General features: G+C 38.0%; 1 protein-coding gene and 1 long non-coding RNA gene across 3 annotated transcripts in view; one reads left to right on the top strand and one right to left on the bottom strand.

The window, feature by feature from the left end:
* The window catches only part of Sol1, a 556,981-nt gene that overhangs the window by 5,905 nt on the left and 530,808 nt on the right, over positions 1-20,268 (bottom strand). Inside the window, exons 11-12 of the mRNA XM_076774500.1 lie at positions 12,422-12,629; positions 6,588-6,835 (exon numbers count right to left, since the gene is read on the bottom strand). Of these exons, the coding sequence (XP_076630615.1) occupies positions 6,588-6,835; positions 12,422-12,629 (456 nt within the window). The remainder of the gene's footprint in view (positions 1-6,587; positions 6,836-12,421; positions 12,630-20,268) is intronic.
* LOC143346425 (uncharacterized) overlaps positions 1-20,268 on the top strand; it is a 316,064-nt gene that overhangs the window by 97,950 nt on the left and 197,846 nt on the right. The window lies entirely within an intron of this gene.

Genomic DNA, 20,268 nt, shown 5'->3' with positions numbered 1-20,268 from the left:
CTAATCCAAAATGCAAATATTTAATAATAGAAATAGGTGACTCGAGGTATTTCTAAATATATAGAGAGAAAAGCACAGGTATTTTTAGTTTTACTAACGACAAAATTGAAAAATATAGGCAGTTTCTTTCGCTTTCAGAATAATATTAGATTGTGTAATAAGTCCATCCCTGTCCAATGTGGTGTTTTAATTTTATTTTAAACTTTTATCGGATAACCGGTAGAGAAACGTTTATAATTGATCGTGCTGAAACTGTCAATGATTTATTTTCTGAGTCGTAAACTTAATCGACCCGTTTAAAACGATCAGCATTAACACTCGATAAAATTTACAATTTAAATAGAGCAAGATCATGACTAAATCACAGCCCAGAACGTCGGTTCCCGGTTATTTACATTTCAAATTTTATTACTTGTTAATTCCGATCGTTTTAATCGCGCTGATTAAGTCCACTAACAACTTATCAAAGAAAGTATCGTTCCCATATTTTGTAAAATGATTCAGGAACGAATAAAAATTTTTCTCAGTAATATCTAATAGTTTCCCAATTATTTTATACATCGTTCGATTAGCACAACAAAAATTTGAATTAACAACGAAACAGAACGTTGAAGACTATGATTCTTCGTGATTACAAGTTATCGAATATTTATTCGAATTTATATTAAGGCCATTTGGTTTCGAATCAGACGCTTGTATGAGTTTACAAGCGGTGAACGAACATTTATGTATATCCTCGTAACAACGTACAATGCGGTACGCTTTTACGACGAGAGGGGCATCGCCGCGTTTCTCGCGTTGATCTGCATCGCAAACGACCTGCAGGGATTTTCGTTTTGTCGTGACACAGACCATTGGAAAAATCCAGCAACAAGGCACAGCCGAACGTACACCTTGCAAGTAATTGCATTCGAAGGTATGCAAGGGGAAAAAAGATCGACGCGATGCTCGGAACCGTTTCTGTTTCATAATGAATAGGAATGTAGCGCGTTCCCGCGCTATCGTTTCGCAGTAAATAATATACATCGATTATGTATTAGGGAATAATGAGCGCGTAGGGAAGAGCTGGTCATAATTCATAGCAATGAAAATAATCAAATTTTATTCGAAATCTTTTATCTTGCAATTTTCTTTGAACGAGTAAAATATTGTAAATTAAATCCCGTTCGATTCTGGCTATGTTTGAAATTATCCATGCGCGTTTGGATCGATTTGTATAAACGAGGTTCCATTGTAATAGATCAACATTGTCAATTATTTGAATCTGAAAGATATTTTATTTTTAAATTATATACGATTAGAAAACGCGTACGAAAAAAATAATGGATTGTTTGGTCACGTAATATGCGAGATCTCTCGCAACCTCGACTATAAATACACCAAGCCCCTTGTTCCATTTACAGAATGTTCGCAAACAATGTTGTCCAATTCAATTTTAGCAGCCACGCTTGGGACCTGGCACGAGTAATAATTGCCTTGGTTTAGTTTTTCCAAATATTTTTTTTTTTTCGGAGAGAAGAGGAGTTCAATTACCGGCCGGGATCTGTACGGGGGAATTGAGCCGGACGCATTAATTACTTTCATGATTGACTAAATTGCATGAGCTGATGCCAGCGAATCGTACTGTTTGCTTGGTTGTTTACGCCGCTGCCATTGCTGGCGTTACATCCACGCAATTTTCTTTTTAATTTAACTTGCAATTTCCTTTGCTATTTTTCTACCGATTCTTGTTGCGTTTGAATCCCTGCTCTACCGTGGAGAAAGCAGCGAGCGAGAAACAGCACTGATTGCCGCGAATTAGTCCTCGGAAAGGACCAATTTGTCTAAATTTGTTTACCAATCTGTACACCGTGGCAGTTTCTGTCAAACACAGAAAGAATTATTTCTAAATTCCCTGTCTTTTCAACGGTTTTCAAGATATCATTATAGAATGAACGTTTGGAGGGTAATTTTATCCCTTAAATTTAAATTAAAAATTAACCTTATACGATCTTGTATTCTTTTAATTTCGTTTTGCATATAAAAATGTTTGAGAATCGAAGTTCTTGGAGGATACCGGTAGATATATAAAGGCTGAAAAGTATAACAAGGATCGAATAGATGTTTGATACAATAAATACGTAGAATCGATCGTCATTTCACCCTCAATGGAATATTACTTTCAGCGAACAAAGCGGAACAGAGTATTCAGGTGCAGCGTAAATAGGGTGAATTTAAATTAATGTAAATGATACAGTGTAGTATCGGTACAAGACCCACGGCTATTGGAACAGCCCATTGCGATTTGTATTTAATGTATCGTTACATGGATTAAATTCATTAAATTAATCTACGGATATATTCTCTATTCGGCGTTATTTAATAAAATACGCTATAACCGGTCACATTTGCGTTCTCACCGCCGCTTAAGAACCCACGACTCATTTATTAGGTCTACTTGTTGATGTTTCTAATATTTTTCGATTTTTTTGTACACACCCCCGTAGTACCTGTTGTATCGTTTTGATATGCAAATGTAATTAGTTTTCACATACGACCGTTGTACCAATTTCGGAGATTATACCGCAATCCTGTTACGGTAATTTCGATTCCATTTAACTTTCACGAGATTCAATCGAACAACCTATTTCGGTTTCTTCCCAGGATTAATCTCTTCATCAATTTATTCATAAATTATGAAACACGAGTGGTTGTGCGCGGATTATTGCATACGGTAATGAATAGCGTTTATTAATCGTATCGATTACACGGGTCAATCTAGAATCGAACATTTCGTGCCACGCGCTCGAGATATCTGTTTAACCGAGTATTTTATCATGTTCATTGTAGGAGTAATCAAATGTTTCGTGTTTTAAATCGACTGTACAAAATAATTCTACGGGAAAATGGTTAAAATAGAGGTGTACGAGACAATTAAATATGTTGCAATTGTATTACGTTAATTGTAACGAGAAAACTTCGACATTTGTTTGTTCGAACGAAGACTTCTCGAGGTGTGAACGAAGGCTGACTTTTCAATAATGTTTACAGGTCTACGGGAAAGACTTTTATCAAAAATTTGATTGTAAGGCAGGACTGAATCTATTCACTTGGGATTGTGCTTTCAATGGAAGGTATTTTATAAGATAGTGTCAAAGAAAGAGCCGACTTGGGAGATCTCACACCAGTTGCTCTGTTGAGGAGAACTCGTTCACCTCTTACCGCCTTGGCGGCTCGGATGCTCGTAGTCCGACAACATTCAGCGAAAGTAGTGATGTGTTTGAGCATGTCGCACGAATCTTTGTTCCAATATGCATTTCTTTGATAAACTGGACGGTACGCATCGAATTCATTTACGTGGTTTAATACATACTGATCTGATTCCAGCAGTAAATCAAATTTTTACGAAAATGAATAGAATTTATAAAAGATAGAAATTTTTATGTAACAGAAATATACCAAAAAAGTTCTGTTATTTGTATTTACTATTTTCAGTTTCGTTGCATAAATTCTAGAATACCCATTCGATAAGAACAGTTTTAGAAATAATTTTTAATGATAAATTTGCAAATTATATTTTCAATCACTGTATCCGTAAATATTTACGAATACGATCGGAGCGTAGTCGTGATCCATGAACTTTCAAATAAATTTTTCTCAAAACAGCAATTCCACACGGTGAAGTTTCATTTGTAACGATCGACGCTATTTTCTCGAGCGATTATCTGCTTTTTGATTGTTCCTCGAATTACGTCCCAGTAAATATGAGAGACAATTCGCATTATTTATGGGATTACCTGGTATTAAAGATATTGGATTACGTTGGTAATTGAAGACGAGAAGGTAGATAACTATTAAGCGTCCAATAATGGCCGAAGAAGTAACAAAAGCGCCTCGAATCTCTGGCATTCGGTAACGATCGCCAATGAAAACGAATAACGGTTTCCTTTCGCGATTTAATTTGACAGGTGGTAGCGAATTGCTCGATATTAATTGATTTCGTTCGACGTGTTGCGCGCGAATCAGTTGTATCAATTTACGTTCTCATAAATGCGAACGTTCTGCCGCGGCGTGTTTGCGAGAATCGAAGAAAAAGAAGCAACGCTGACTTCGCCATTTAAAGTATATCGTTCCAATGGTTTCTGTAAGTTTGTTTGGCTTCCCTTTATAACCGGGAAACTTGATTCTTGTCTTTACGATTGGTTTGTATTCCGCGTTTTACAGCGCATCTAAATGGCGAAAAAAGAATTCGTTCATACACGGAATATGTATTTTTTTTTATTCTTGTTTGTTTTTGCGTCACACGCACGCGTACGGTGTATGGGTAATATTATGAAAACGAAAGAGTTCGTACGGGAAACTTTTTAAATAAAAAGCTCACGGTGTGCGCACGAAGCATATTCAGAATTTAATTGCCTTCTCTTCGAAACCATTGTTCCCTTAGTATTCTAATGTGATGAAATTTGTGTGAAATGCTATTGTTGAAATGTATGGACGATACTTATTAAGAAGAAACCATCAAAATAATCTCGAATCTTTACTATTATATTTAAAATATGAATTTCAAAAGAATTCCTTATTTTATTCTATTAAAAGTTTTATAATTTCAACGTTGGCGTGCAATTTATTCGAATTTGCAATATTCATTTCATGAAATGAAACAGCTGCAATTAGTACCGGTACTTCTACCAGCAAATGCGGGTTTTAATTATTAATCAACTTCTAAACACAATTTGAACATATATATTAATATATAATGTTACAATGTTAATGCGTTACCACTTTGTTTTTCTCGTGGCGAATGCGTTATCATGTGTCATTATGAATATGTGAATATGTCATTATAAATACAGCCTTGTGTCAATTTCTGTCAATTATAAAATCTAGTTAAGAAAAGCTTTCTCGTCTACATGAAAGTGTGGATAACAAAATGAATGTGATAACTTATTTGCATTGCAAACGGAGAAATACTTTTATACAGGACGTCCCGGTAATTATGGTACAACCGGGATGGAGGCTGATTTTACGAGACAAAGTGAGTCAAAATTGCTGGATAAAATTTTTTCATATAACGCTTTGTTCTCGACATAATCAGATTTGAAAATTTGTCGCATACGCGTGTGATTGAACATGATTTGTTTGGCGCGTCTGTCCCGTGACTCACTATTTCTACTTGCGTAAAAATTGTACTTTATTGCACGCGTACCGAATGCATTTTCAAAGTCAATTCTCTCGAAAACAAAGGCACGCATTAACAAATTTCATTTCATACGTTCCGAACTAAGAACAATATTTTCAACTTTTTCTTATTTTTGAAATTAACGGAAGAACCTGTTCCTTGTTCCTTGCGTATTCTTTTCTGTTTATAAATATTTGGTGATTTGTTGGCTATAAAATTACCATTTATACTGTTCGTACGTTGCCTAAGAATTTATTTACCTGGAGTGGAACCCGCTATTTTCACTTGCCCTGATAAGTTAAAATAAAGTACGATCGACTCTTTCGACGGTGTGAGGTATATTGATATTTGAGGCTGAAACTACAATAATATCTGGCACGTGCAAAGTTTAAAATTACAAGAAGCATCACCGAAGGGCAGGTACCGTTTTCTCTTTCGCGCTGGGCTCTCGATTCGTCCAATTTACGTACGATTAAGCAAACGAATCCGTTTTCCGAGTGATTTAATAATGGAAGTGTGTACATAAAAATTCGATTTCCTCTATCAATATCTGCAGGGCAGAGCGGGGGGCCGTCTACTGCAAATCCTATTATAAATCGCGTACAATCTTTTTTACACCGACGCGAGCTTCCGCTATTTTGGATGTAAACTGTCTATTATTCACGGGATTTCGCGATAAACCGGTCGAATCCGACGAGGGGCTTGATTTTTTAAAGCTGCATCCGGGATTCCGCGCCAATGTTTTGTAAAAAGTTGGAGAACTTCTGTGTTCGACGGTAAACCTCCTTCCCGCGCATGAAAGTATTATAAATGCGTGTATCGAGCGTTTCGCGATGCAGAATTGTAACGGCCTTTGCATTGCAAACTATGTGTCGTGAGCCCACCCAGCTTCATATCGTATTTCTAAGTACTAGTATCAGCTGCACGACATCGATTCGTTCATTAGAATATGCATTACAACGACTAGACTGCTTCTGAAGTTCGTACGCAACTCTTCCACCGTCAGGCATCTACTTTAAAATGTTCGTTAATCCCTAAACTCTTGACTTTACTTCTTGAAAGTTGTATAAAACTCATTGGCGGATTTAATTAAAATATATTTAAAAAATAATAATAACACGTAATTCTGTCGAAGTTTATACTGGCGCTAAAGAACGGTTTATTTAAAATAAGTCTGTTTTGATAGGTTCTGTCGTGATGTAATTATTTAGAAAAATTAAGTATAGTGTGCCCGTGTATACTTGTAATTAGCTACACTTTTCACAAATTAATAGAATGGGTTTATACTAGTATTTTAGAAATCTCATTTCAGTTTCCCTGTGTACGGAAATTAACACAAAAGGGGCAAAAAGGCCGCCATTGTGCGGGTAACGTAAAAATTCAAGTATGAAAGGGAACGAAAGTCGAGAGAAAAGAAGTTTAGTTTTACCTTTTAACGTTGACGCATTACTCGTCGGCGGCTTTGTTGTGTAATTTCCTTCCTCGTCTACAAACACGTAGCTGGCGTTAAATCCCATTCCGTCGTATCTGTCGTTGCTCTTAAAAGTCACGCGAAAGAACTTTCTGTCACTCGCGACATCGAACTCCTTCAGCTGGCCACAATTTCTCGGGTACTTTCGGTCCCTGGTCATGTAATTCGAAAACTCGACGAAGTCGCTGGCCGAGACAGGGTCGCATCTGTGAAATCAATCACCCCTATGTTATAATCTTTAATTACCTGAGTATTTGTTTTTATTTTGCGATAGAAGAATGTTGTTTCAATGTCATTGTCAGTCAAAAGATACTCCAAAATTGTCGTTAAAACAATTTAACATCGTTATTCGAATATTAACAGTTTAATGCTGTGAAACATTAATATTTTCTTATTAAAAGACATTCGATCGAACAGTTACAGCGACAGTATCAATATTATCTGTCAAATTAATTATCGGAAGAAATTTTCATTCTATCGCTTCAAACAATCGACATTGCACTATACAGAATTGTTGGTATAAACACGTTTCCCATTAACTCGTTTCCGTAGGACGAAGCACGCATTTAGAATCCCATTAAACATTCATGGCATCTCTAGTTTCAGCTCGGAAGACAAGCTTTTGCCTAATCTTTTCCTCCATTTATAAAATACAATCGTGTGTATATATAATTTACGAGCGTCTAAGTTCCTCGATTATACGTAAAATTTTCGTGAAAATTGCGTGTCGCGCGATCCACGGGTAAATTGATATACACGGCGGTCGAAGAGTCCGAAGCAGAGGAAACGAAGTCTCTTGAAATATTCACCTTTTCGAGGGGGAATATCGAGGAGATTTCGAATGCTTTTTCTCAGACTCCTTGCGCGTGATCGTAAATTGCTTTCATAGCCGTGGACCGGCAATTCCATAAGTAATTCAATCTTGGCTCTTCCCGCGCATAACTTTAATATACATGTGTAACCAGGCCGCGTACCATCCAGGCTTTACAATCAGAATCCTACGGATATTCCCGCCGTTCGCGGATTTTATTCCCCTGCTTCACTCCCCCGCCGGTTGCTCTCCATAAATATTTCCCGCCCGTTTTGCTCCCGGAGTCAACGGATCCTCCGATCACGTAATCCGCGATTAAAGTTCGGGGAGAATGGCCCAACCGTGGGGGCGTCAGAAATAACGCTTTATTTTCGCGTGCCACGGATGTGCCAAGTTCGATTTTTTGTCCCGTTCGACTCGGCGTGAAAATAACTTTAATGGGGACGCGCGCGACCGAGGGCGACGGTCACGTATAGTGATGGGATCAACTTCAGTATGCACAATAAGTCCTCTTACGCGAGCAATTAGCCCCGGAGCTTTCCTACCGAGTCGAATCGCCACAATTGAATATACAATGTATTATACGGCGAAGGAGAGACCGGTCCTCGCTTGAAAATGTGGTAAGCAAATGTATTGTACTTGCTCGGTTATTAGAAATGAAATTAACGTTGTTCAATTTTTATTTGTCAAGCTATATTTGGTACGTGATACATACGTTAACTATTTTAACGAGCGTAACCTATTAAAGTTTGCATTTTTGGGAGACTCGTTTAGTATATTTTATTTATTATATTTATAAATGGTTGGAAGATTCGAATCTGATTGGAAGGTGTTTGATCCCATCGCTACGTAGTTCTCCGCCAATTGCGGTTGCGGAAATAACAGAAATATTACGAAACCGTAGGGACTGTTATGCGTTCCGTAATTAAAGGCAAAAAGGAAGTGGCGATCCGCCAAATAAATGGAACTGATGTCGACGATTTATGCGGTCGTTCGCCGAAGGAATGCACCCGTTGTTGCAAATAATGTACAGCGGCTGTAAGAAATATTGATAAGCGATGACGCCATTATCGTGCAAAGGGCGAGATACATACACGTCGTGATCGGCTCCTTGTACCGATGACACAAGTGGTAATTCCTACGATAGATCATCCGTTCGTTCTCCTCGTTTCGAGACATATATTTTGGACTGTTTACACGCGGGTTTCCGGTTTACGAGTAGAAATGTATCCTCCTCGGTTGGCGATAGAAACGCAATAATCTGGCGAGGTGTCGCCGCGCTGCACTTCGTCTAATTGAACTTTCGTTCGAGCTGCAGAGTTTACGACTCGACGTTCTCGAAGGGAAATAAGCAGGATGAAAACCTTTGGTAATTCGAGAGGCAGGTTTGTAATGATAAGTACGAGTATCTTCGATTCAAATTACGTTAAGACATTTTGATTCGAACGGTCTCAAAATGTCTTCGAAGTTCCAGTGAATCCTCAGAAATCTTTTACGAGTAAATGTTTTCGAATTCTTGGTGATCTGGAAGGAAAGATAAATACGAGAACAAAGGATGTTGAAAGATTATAGAAACACACAATAAAATTGTCACAAATTTTGAAAATAGCCAGAAAGTTTTAAGACTCGAGACACAAAATATTCAAGGCTCTCAAGAATAACAAGGCTATCGTAGTTCTGAGAGAGTTTCGAAGTCTCTCAAATCTTCATACTCTTAACTTGCTTGAAAATTTGCAAGTTGGAGCAGCGGAGTCCCACTATATCTTGAGTTAAGGAATGACTTTTTGTCTCGACATTTTGGCATATTCCTGGGAGTAATGGAGCTCTTAAAAGTCTAGAGACTGTTGAATGTTTTAGAGGCTTTGAATGTCTCGAAAATCTCAAAAGTTTTAAGTGTGATGAACGTCTAAAAAATAGAAGGACATTGTCTTTCTACCCATCCTTCCCAATACTGATTTCTATTATATAAATTAGCAAACTTAAAGACTTCTGCATCGGAGCTACGAGTACGTTCCAAAGTAAACACAAATTGTATAAGATCAATTTAATACTAAATTCTTTGGTAGTATAACGATAACAAGCAGTTCGAAGTTCGTTAAAAGTTTAAATGTCTTCGCAACTACCAACGACTTACTTATTGGGTTAAATTGCAAAACAGCCTAATTTGGAGAAAGTATCATTCTGCTCTATATACTTCGTCTGTTTCCAACTGTGTTTGTATTTGATACAATAAATAGAAAAGATTGATGTATTCAGCATCATTTAGATTGATGTATTTAAATAATTCGACTTTGGATTTCATTGTTATTTGTAGTTCTTGTTCCATTTATAGTGCAGAGAATACTTTGAAATCCTTATATGCTGCGAGGAAAGCGTTTGCAAGCGCGTAGACAGATAATATAGGGCTGAGAGTGTGAAGCTTCGCACCAATCAAATCGATTCTGCCCTCCCTGCCTCCCAACCATTCGATTTCGAGAGTAGAGGGTCTCGAGTCCGTATAAATACAGGGCCGCGAGCCAGAGGAAATTAGAGAACTTGCGGAAGTACTATAGTGAGCTTGCGACTATTTCAAACTACAGGTACTGCTAAGATACTTTTAACCAGCTCCTTAGTCATCCCTTGGAGGTAGCTCTAGCCAGCTCCTCGAATCTTCTGAGGTGGCTTTAATCAAGTCATTGTTCGCGACCAGGCAGCTTCGATCAGCTCCTTCTCCAATATTACACACTTCGAAGTGGCTTAACCAGCTCCTTGACTACTTCTTTCGAATTAGTCTCGATATCTATCAATGTCTGAATACTACACAATATCTACTGGAGTCTGAATATTACATAAACCAGCACTTAATCGCCACGTACAGTGTAAGTCGTTTAAAACGATCCCTTCGAGTAACTTTGGCACTGATAATTAAAAAATCAGGTTCTCTGTGGGTAAAGGTGTAGAGATCATACGAAGATCAAGTTTGCTTCTTTAAAATTTGCTGTCGGTTGGGCTAATTTGAAAATATTAAATTTAGGCCGTATTTCGGGCAACTCGAATCGATCGAAGTCGCGAGACCTACTTCGCGCTTCCTCTTAGCGCGATTGTTTAAAAGTTCGGTAGGAAGTGGCAAAACACGACTAATTAGCCATCCGTGATAATGAACGAAGGGCCACACAAACAGCATGGTTATTGATGACGATTTAATAAGATCCAATTAGGTCATTACGTGGCCAGATTCTTCGTTTCTTTTTCCACGGTAGTCATTTCGATTTCGTTCACCTTAATATCGATCCGTGGATTATGTTTAACTTCCGTTGCTCTAATTAATATGCTCGTTAATTAGTCAACCTGCAGCAAACACTTCGACGTTTCGATGGACTTTCAGGCTATCGATTAAAGGACACCTTTGGACGTAGCGTCTTCGTCTCCAATAAGCAGCTCGAAACTTTGTTTGACGCAGTTTGATTTAGTAGAACGTCGAGCTACATCAGGATTGGCTAATCGAACTAGTATCGATTTGGTACCAGTAGACTTCTAGTTGACTAAAGATGCTTACTCTGTCTCCTCTCGTCCCGTCGAGCGACGAAAAGGTATTCGGTACGCGAAATTTCTGCCACTATGAAGTTGTGGGATCATCGTTCGTGTTTGGTGACTGTATTTTGTTACGCTTGCGTTATTTGGAAGTTCTCTATTAGATTGCGTACGGAATTGGCACTGAATTTTCAACCCACTTTATCAATTTAAATTAGTAAACTCATTTCGTAAAACAACATTTAAATCATTATTTACACAAATTTTTTAGTTTTCGAACAGTTAAACGAGACCAAAGATAACATTTTATGAAATCAATCGATCAAAATTATTTTGCAAATTACGCGATAAATAAGATATTTTATCAAGCCTGATTTTAATATTAAATTGCCGCCAACCGTGCTTGGTTATAATCAGTTGTTTTTAATTACTGAATTGCAAATTGTATGCATTAATGACGTATGTAATATAGAAAACATATCCAAGATGTAGACTATCTCTGACGAATCGATGCAATAATTTTAATAAATTGTGTTTACTAAAAATGACCAGGGAAATTGACCAGAGTTTATGGAAATGGTATCATAACCACGAAAAAAAAATGCGAAGTCAGCGGTGGAAGAAACCTTTTCCGCCCAGATTACAAAAAACGAAAATATCAGAGTCAAGAGTGAAAACCATATTAAATTGCTTTCTTTCTGGAAAAGGAGTCGTCCATAAAGAATTTCCACCACCCAACGAAACTGTAAGTTCTATCTAAAATTGAATAGTTATTGATTTTTTGAAGCAACTCAACAGTTCTAGTCAATAAATTCGCGTAACGATCCGCTCTTTTTAATTTGGATTCGCTTAATTCTACTCTCGAAAATCTCCATCTTGCGCGTACCTTCTCTTCGAGCGTTTAATTAGTTCGAATACCTTAGCAAAACTTTTTTCGTCAGTACCAAGCGCGTGCAACTTTTTGCAATTTATTTAATACCAAAAACAAGTAACGTGGCAACGGTACTTCTTCCGATGCTAACTGTGTAAAGTCCTGATCTATAACGCGCCCAAATTCCGGGAGAAACGTATTTTCGCTATTGAATACAAGAACTGATGAAATTGCTCTTTGAATTCAGTTTTGTGGTAGAGGAAGATTGAATACTCCTGTCATAGACCGTGAAATCATATCGTTCTCGTTAGCCGTGGAAAGTTACGAGCTGTGCCACTCAAAATTTCAATTCAGAAGGCAATTCCAGGGACAGACAAATCGAGGATCGTCAACAGGGACATTAACTTCTTCTTGACTGCTCAGAAATAACTTGGACAGTCGAATCCCTTAGTCCTTCGGTAGATTCGTAGGAGTAATTGTAATGAAAAATACAACGGTAGTTCTGGTGTTAACGAAGATCTGCGTGACATAGTGAAAAGGTGGCCCCGTCTCTCGTAATCTTTCCTATTGTTTTTAACAATTAAAACAATTTGGACTTACGGTGGTACTCCCTCGATGTCGAAGAAATGGAAATGAAGATGGACTCGTTCGGTGGGCTGGCCGTTGAAAAAGTAGTGACATTCCGTGTCCCGCGGATACAAACCGGGGTAGTTTGGGGATGCGAACGTGCCGTTCCGTGTCTCGTTGCTGTTGTAAACGAAGGCACAGGGATATTGCGCCTCCTGCCTGCCCGTAGTTATGCCAAAGTCTGAAACAGCGAAACAATGCTGCGATAATGTTCCTTAAATCTCTCTTGTCGCGGAGAATAAACTTGGGCCGAGCGCCGACGTGCCCATCGCGTCCCCGTTTCGCCGAATAAGTATGACGTTTCGCGAGCTCGTTAATTAAATCGCACCTATCCCAAGTATTTAATTGCGAAATGAAGGAAGTCGGTAACTTCGAATCGGCCGTACGGTCGCTTTCGATCGCCTTCTCTCTCTCCCTGTTTCGCCGTTTCTCCATCTTCGCTCGCGTAATGAAATATAGCTCAAAGGTTTCACCGTCGGCTGTAAAACAGTAAAAGCAGAGAAGTTTCAATGTTCCGAGAGACATTTAGAACTTCTACTTTTATATTAAATTATTTTGATGCTGCTTAACAGGATATCGACTGACGAACACCGGCGTAATTATCACTTCGACGATATTGTTCGTACCTTGGCGTACGAAACCGTTTCCGTTTATCGCGACCTTATTTCTAGAAGCTTAGTTTTTTGTCTCGACAGTTTGAACAAATCTGTGTTAAATTCAATAATCCCTAATTGCAAATAAATTAAACGATCTACCTTTAAGAATGATTTATTAAGTAAAATGTTGAAGAAGAGGAATTTTTTTTCAATCGAGTACTTACTATTATGTCTTCTGTCGATGATATTTTTTTGTTACATTATCGAAGATTTATTTCATTGTTAAAATAGTCGATTAAGTGACTTTATGAATATTACTACCCGTGCATGTACAGTCCGTCCGCGAGAAAAATCTTAACGAGTGTTTGCATCCCCACTCGATATTAAAGTTCCCTAACTTCCCTACCATTGTACGCATTGTTGCTATTGGCTGGGGACAGTGATGAAGATCAACAGCGGGTGACCTCCGCCAATAGCGACAATGCGTGCAATTGTAGGGGGAGCTGGTAAATTGTAAACTAGAGTGGGAGCGTAAACACTCGTTAGGCTTCTTCTCGCGGACGGATAGTACGTGTTCTAAGGGAAACAAGAACAAAACATATCGATTCTGAAATACATAACATATAGGTATAGTTTAATTTATTTCGTATTAAACGTTCTTGTTTGGTCACAGGTTTGACCTGTATAATTGTGGAACAAGTAAAATTAAATAATATAAATGTATCTGTGCATTTCCACTCATTGATATCATTTGGAAGAAAATCGATAGAATCCTTTGGTTTTTACTTTATTTGGAATTTTCGTAAATATTTCCAAATATTCGTCGCTTTCAAATTTTTTGTCAGCAGTGCATTCGATATAAAAAAATCAATCTTATACTGCACTCTATATTGGAAACATTTTTCTCCGCTGTCCCTTAACGATTCTTCCAATTAATAGAAGTATCAGAAGGCACATTCTTTTTATTTTAATTTTTGATAACGATAGTTATGACAGAAAATAGAGGCACCTTTAATATTGGACACTGTTTTTTAATTAACGAACGTGTATCATTAAATGTGACTCTCAGTGCATGAAAAATAAATACCTGATGCACGTTACGTGTAATTTAAAAATATATGGAAAAATTTATATTTCGTATATGTTTAGAATGAATTGTTTACTTAATACAAGCAAGATATTATTATTAATAATAGGTTTCGTTCACAGTTTATTTGTGGTTTCTTCGTTAATAATGTTAAAACTGAAGCAAAAATGTATTATATTCTCCAATATCAAATAAGCATTTTTCAAGCCAAAAGAATCGAAGGGATATTAAATATTAAGTAATTTTATGAAATTCTAGCCAGATTAACGGATCTGACCCGTAATTATTGTTTTATTCAAATGCTTATTACTCGAATTTACACATTATTCGATTATTTCGAGATGTTTGTGATTGCCTGTCTGGTATTGCGATCCAGCTGGCGCGGTTAATAAATATTGATTTTCGCTAATGAACAGCCACACGTCGAAATATAAAAGATCAGCGTCATAATCGCTATATTGTAACACGTTGAGCATTAATAAACAACAGGTGCATAATAGCTTACGTATTATTAACTAGATGTTATCATTATTATGCCACAATTTCCCAATGAATATACATCTCGTCGGCGATTCTGTGCATTCGAACGCAATACACGAGCAAGTCGACTGATGTATCTGTCCCTTAACGTATAAATCATACCAGACAATTTAATATCTCATGGTAAACATTGACGGACGGTTTCATTGTTAACCCATTTAAACAGAATTCTTTAATCGCGATATCGTACAATTGACTGAACGATATTCACGCGGGAAATATCGTGTCTGTTGCACGTAACAGTTCAGTGGCATAAAGGTGTTCGGTAAATTAAATCCCTTTTGAAAATATTCAATTTTCATACTGCACGTTTTCGAGTTAGTGAAATTCTGAATTCGACGCAAAGGACGCGTAAATATTATTATGTATCAATTTGTAGAAACAGATGTTTTAATTTAATGCAAAACAACCTGATCAACTGCGGGGTGTAATAGACCTATAAATATATTCTTGTTCCAAAAAAATAATCTTTAATACTTTTTCTGTATTTAATAAATAGTTTCGTATTCAGCAGAGTAAAAAGATGTTTCTTAATTTCGAAATAAGTGTCCAGGAGCAATCGGTATTATCCATCGAGAATTCACAATTCACATTAATTTATAGTAACTCGTACGCGATAAGTCAATTGCGGAAAGTTCATAATTTCCAAGTTTAGGTAACGAGACAATAAACATTTCTCAATTCCGTTGATTCGTCGACAAGGCGCGGCGCCAGTGTTGCCAACAGTCGTTGATTCCCGGCTGGAAACTGAATATTAAAGCTCTAAAGCGAAATGGGTTAATTATAAGATCGCGGGTCGTCAAGGCTCGTTTGAAATTGTTCGGTATGGTCGTCGGAGCCGCGGTGGAAGTTCTCTGTCGAGTTCTGAAAGTGTGATTCCCCGTCGTGCACGTCGGCCAAGTTTCTTCGCGGTTGTAAACATCGAGTAATAAGCTTTCGCGGACGCCCGCGCACTTTTGCGCTTAGTTAGCCGTATTTGTTACTGGAACGATGCGCAACAAACCACTCGACTTATTCATTAAGGGTGAAGAGCAGTCGGGTAGGCGACTGGTATGATAAAGTAGTTTGAATGTTTCAAGAGAGGTGATTTCACTTAAGATTAGCGTGACTTGGAGCCGTTATCCCGTCTAGAAATTGTACTTCCTTGATTGTTAAGTTCACGTTTAACTTTGTATGGCAGAGTTGAAAATATTAAATTGCGAAGCGAAGAAATACGGTAACCCTTGCTTAATCCTCCGAGCGTCGACCGCCAGTAGGTTTCGTATTACGTTTTTGCATACGTCCGAGTTATTCCGCGTCGTATATACTGGATGCCACAACAATCATGGTACAACAAAAAAGAATTCCACGCGAAGAAACAAGTCGAAAATATTGAATTAAATTTTTCACGACTTGGACATTAACGCAAGTAGAAATATCGAGCTATGGTCAGACGCGGCAGGAAAATTGTATTCAATCGCGTATCCTTTTAAGAAAACAACAGAATTTTCACTCAGAATTTGGTATAGTATTACCGAGTAAATACTTAATAATCCAGTATACTTACTCTGTGATATTTTAAGTATCATTACATCATCGTTTCCTCGTATTAATTAAAAATTTACGAGTTATTGATTTCATTTTTTAAGGTAACGCTTTTACGAAACGTTAATGGAGAAGGCAGAACAGTCTTCCAAGCTATAAAAATTGAAGTTTGCTATTTCAGTGGAAAGTCTACGGTATCCATTATTAATTAAGTAGACTTCCTCGTTACTCTCCCAAAGACTAATAATAATTTAATCATTTTGGTGATTTCGCGTCTGTTGAATTTATACTACGATATTAATCGAAAAATCTTTAAATACTTCTTGGAAAGTAGGGTAACTACCCCGATAAAAAAATGTTAACTACGAATGGAATTAAAATCCTTCCAGTAAGTGGAATCGAACAAAATTGATCGAAACTTGGCCCAGCGTCCCATATTCTGAAATATTACTTTAAATTTGTGGGGTCGTGATCGTAAACATTTCGCGCGAAAGATTTGTGCTCGCGTACGTATTATTTTTGAAAATGAAGCCGAGAGGAAACGTTCGTGCCGTGGCCTCCTCGCGTAACAATTGGTCACGCGACCTGCGATGGGTTAAGAACGAAGTATTGCGCGCCGTTTCGCGATTTTTACGGTTGCCGCATCTCCTGGGGAGATTTTCAGCGTCGAATTGAGCGTCGCGCAGCGTCGGTACTATTGCAAGCATTTAACATCCGGCGTAATGTCCGTATACGAGCGAAACCCAGCGTCGGATAGGTGCACGCGCGCTTGCTGTTTTCTCATACTTCCGTCTCTCCTGGCGCGTTTGTGTGCTTTCGGAAACAACGAACTTCGCCTCTCGTTGCATTGTGCGTCTTCTCTCTCCTATCCACTACTCCGCTATCTCTTTCGCGCACGTTACCAAGTAATACCATGATTTACGTACGGTGCTGCAATCGCGGCGTTCATTTCTGCATTGGTAGGAATTTTAATCTGACAAATGTGAGGAGCACCGAGACGCCGCGACACGATGAAATTGTCGCTATCGTATATCGTCCGAACGTAATATATTCGGTCGAATAAAAACGGGGGAAAATTGTTCGAAATTATAGGATTCATCGTCTATTCTTCATTTAGAAAAACAATGGCTTCCATAAGTTTCCGTACGAATAAAAAAAATATTTAAAGACTGCGTTTTGTAGATCAGAACCATAGATCGAACGAATCGTACTCGTGTTTTATAGTTTTAATCTGTTCGTTATAATGCAAATGCACGCATGGATAACGGGAATCCGCGTATTTTTGCAAACCAGTGAAATCGATTAACCATCAAAAGTGGCGCGACTCGTAAAATCCAAGTGTCCGAAAGTCGTAAAGCGTCGTGTCTGTTTACTCTGGCGGACGGAAACTCGACGAGAAAACAAACCTTTAATTAACGATAATGCATGTCGGAAGGTATCAACCGAAGCGATCGCAGTTCTGCTCAATTCTCGCGAGAGAATTGTTGTTTCTTTCGCGAGAGAATAATGACAAGTAGCTAATGGACTTTATGAAAGTAATTATCCAAGCAGTACGAAATGAATTCGTCGTCGTCGCGAAGCAAGAAATAGTCGATATTATTTGTCCCCCGACCATTATTTATTTACAGCCTGTATAAGACGATGCGAGACGTCCGATCGCGAACGAGGGAACATAAATCATCGTGTCTCGTATTTATGAGTCGAATAAAATTAGAACTTTGCTCTTAAAACTCGGAAGGTAAACGTAAACGTCGGATAAATTGATAGTTCCTGAAATATATACTATTTAGGATTGGAGATCCTCATACCTTCGAAAGAAAGCGAACTATTAAGAAAATAATAAAGCAACACGGCGATATGGTAATGTTGGCGCATACGTTTACTAAATATGCTCTTGCGTTTGAATTAGCAAGTTCAGGTCGCCAGTTTTTCTCCGTTCTAATTCTATGTCCCAAAGTTTAAATTGAAACGAAACTCGCGTCACAACTCCACGGTAATCGTAATTCACGTCTTTTTATTTACGTTAGCGCATGGTTGTCGTAGAGCTGGAAAGATGATTAACGAGACGACGTACATCGAATCGCATGCCAAATGTGGAAAAAATCATTTCAGATAAACACCCTCGTTGAAAATAAAAATTCTGGTATTTAATCGAACACTCGAGCTATTGATCGAGATCAGTTTGTTTAAACGTCTGTTGATTTATGATACTTTAACGTAGAAGTGAATCTCTTCTGCTTATAATTTACTGCTTGCCAATAATAAACGATGGCTGAAAATACGTCAGCGTAGAGGCGTGACTGATCCACTAGGGTCAATCGTAGCCACTCGTCATCTTTTCAGCTACTTCTTTTTCCTCTCGATTCCTACATTTTAGAGCTCGTTCGGAGTGAGGGGAATTAGCGATCGTACGACGTCGAAGATAAACGATTGGCGACGATCGTTTGAAGGAGACACGCGGTAAGAGGACGTGCGAGTTTGAACGATCCATAGCGGATGTCACGTTCGGGAGAGCACGGGATACGGAGATCCCTCCACACCCACAGGGAAAAAGGAATCATTAACACCGGAATAGTAAGCGGTACGGCGATAGAGAAATTAGGAGTACGGCTAGCCAGCAATCCGAAGATCGTGGGTTCGAATTCCGTATTTCTCTTTTTCCTCGATTCCTACAATACAATGCTTCGTTAGCAGCCGCATAGTTATCTCCGCCACTCCATTCACGCTGCTTCTCAGTCTTTAAGTGTATATCAGTGCTCAATTTTTGTAACGTTCCTCAACCCCGTTAATTGTATTTTGTGATCTCTCGTCGTTTTGTGCGGCAACGCGTCCAACAAGATAAATGGAGTGTACTATTAATCAATCATTTATCGGATATTCCTGGGAATATTTGTTATAAATATCACGGTTATTTACTGTTCAAATTGCGACGTGCGAACGGCTCGATCGATTCACAGAGATTTATTTTCTTTAAGAAATAATATTTAAAATTTAATCCCACGATCAACGAGCTTTTTAACATTTTCGACGTATAGTAATTGAAATGATCTTAAATCTTATAGTTTGTCATTAGCAGTTTAGACACTGCACGGTGCAGCATCGTAATGGGTGTCTTATTATTAGCGCCATATTCAGAAACAATCAACCATTTCTACAGTATCCACAGTTACCCCCTGCGCTATATCCCGTCAGGATATACAGCATATATCGTACGCAAATATTTACGCTCGACCCAATCATCAATGACAACAGAATTTACTAAAAGCAGATGCGATGATACACGGTGCTTCGCGGTCGATTTGCCTGGCCGGTAATTATAATGAGCCGTATTTCTGTGTTTATCATGGCAATATACGTAACTTGAAAAAATACAAACATTTGCACCGAATAATTATCTAAAGTCAACGTGAGCCGTCGTTAAAATTATCTTGACATTAATTTCATGGAAATAATTCCATTCCTCCGAAGCGGTACAAGTATTTCGTGTTTTTTTAAATGAACTAAAATATTGAGGTACATCTGTATAACAAATAACGAGGTCATGGTAAACTTTTTGGTCTTGTTATTGTGAATTTTTAGCACAGTCATTGTTCGAAAGCAACGCGTGCTTTTTGGCCGCAAAACAGGTAAAACGTAACTGCGCTGTCGTATTTTGCGTACAAATTGAGATGAATTTTTCTACAGCATTTTTAAATTAAAATTTATAACGAATTCGTAAATTGAACATGCCTTCTTCTATGGTAAAATGTAACAATACTATGCTGCAGAGTTAATTGCAAAATTATTCAAATATTTCATGTATATTAATCGATGTATCTTTATATTCTCTTTACAAAAATCAATTAGTTCACAAAGTCGTGGCTTTTCACACGATCGATGATACACGCGACATCCTGCGGCGAGGCGATTGATAGAAACGGATTTTTGTAAACGCGCGGATTTAAATGAAAACGATATCGAATACTTTTCGACAACAATGGTTACGCTCGAAATAATATAGCGGATTCTAATGGCCATCCGAATCGATGTTAACAGCGAACGAACGTATCCATTAGGGTGCAGTATGCAGTTTG

The sequence above is a fragment of the Colletes latitarsis genome, chromosome 10 (assembly GCF_051014445.1).
Source record: "Colletes latitarsis isolate SP2378_abdomen chromosome 10, iyColLati1, whole genome shotgun sequence".
Classification (NCBI taxonomy): Eukaryota; Metazoa; Arthropoda; class Insecta; order Hymenoptera; family Colletidae; genus Colletes; species Colletes latitarsis.
This window is presented reverse-complemented; position numbering and strand designations above follow the sequence as displayed.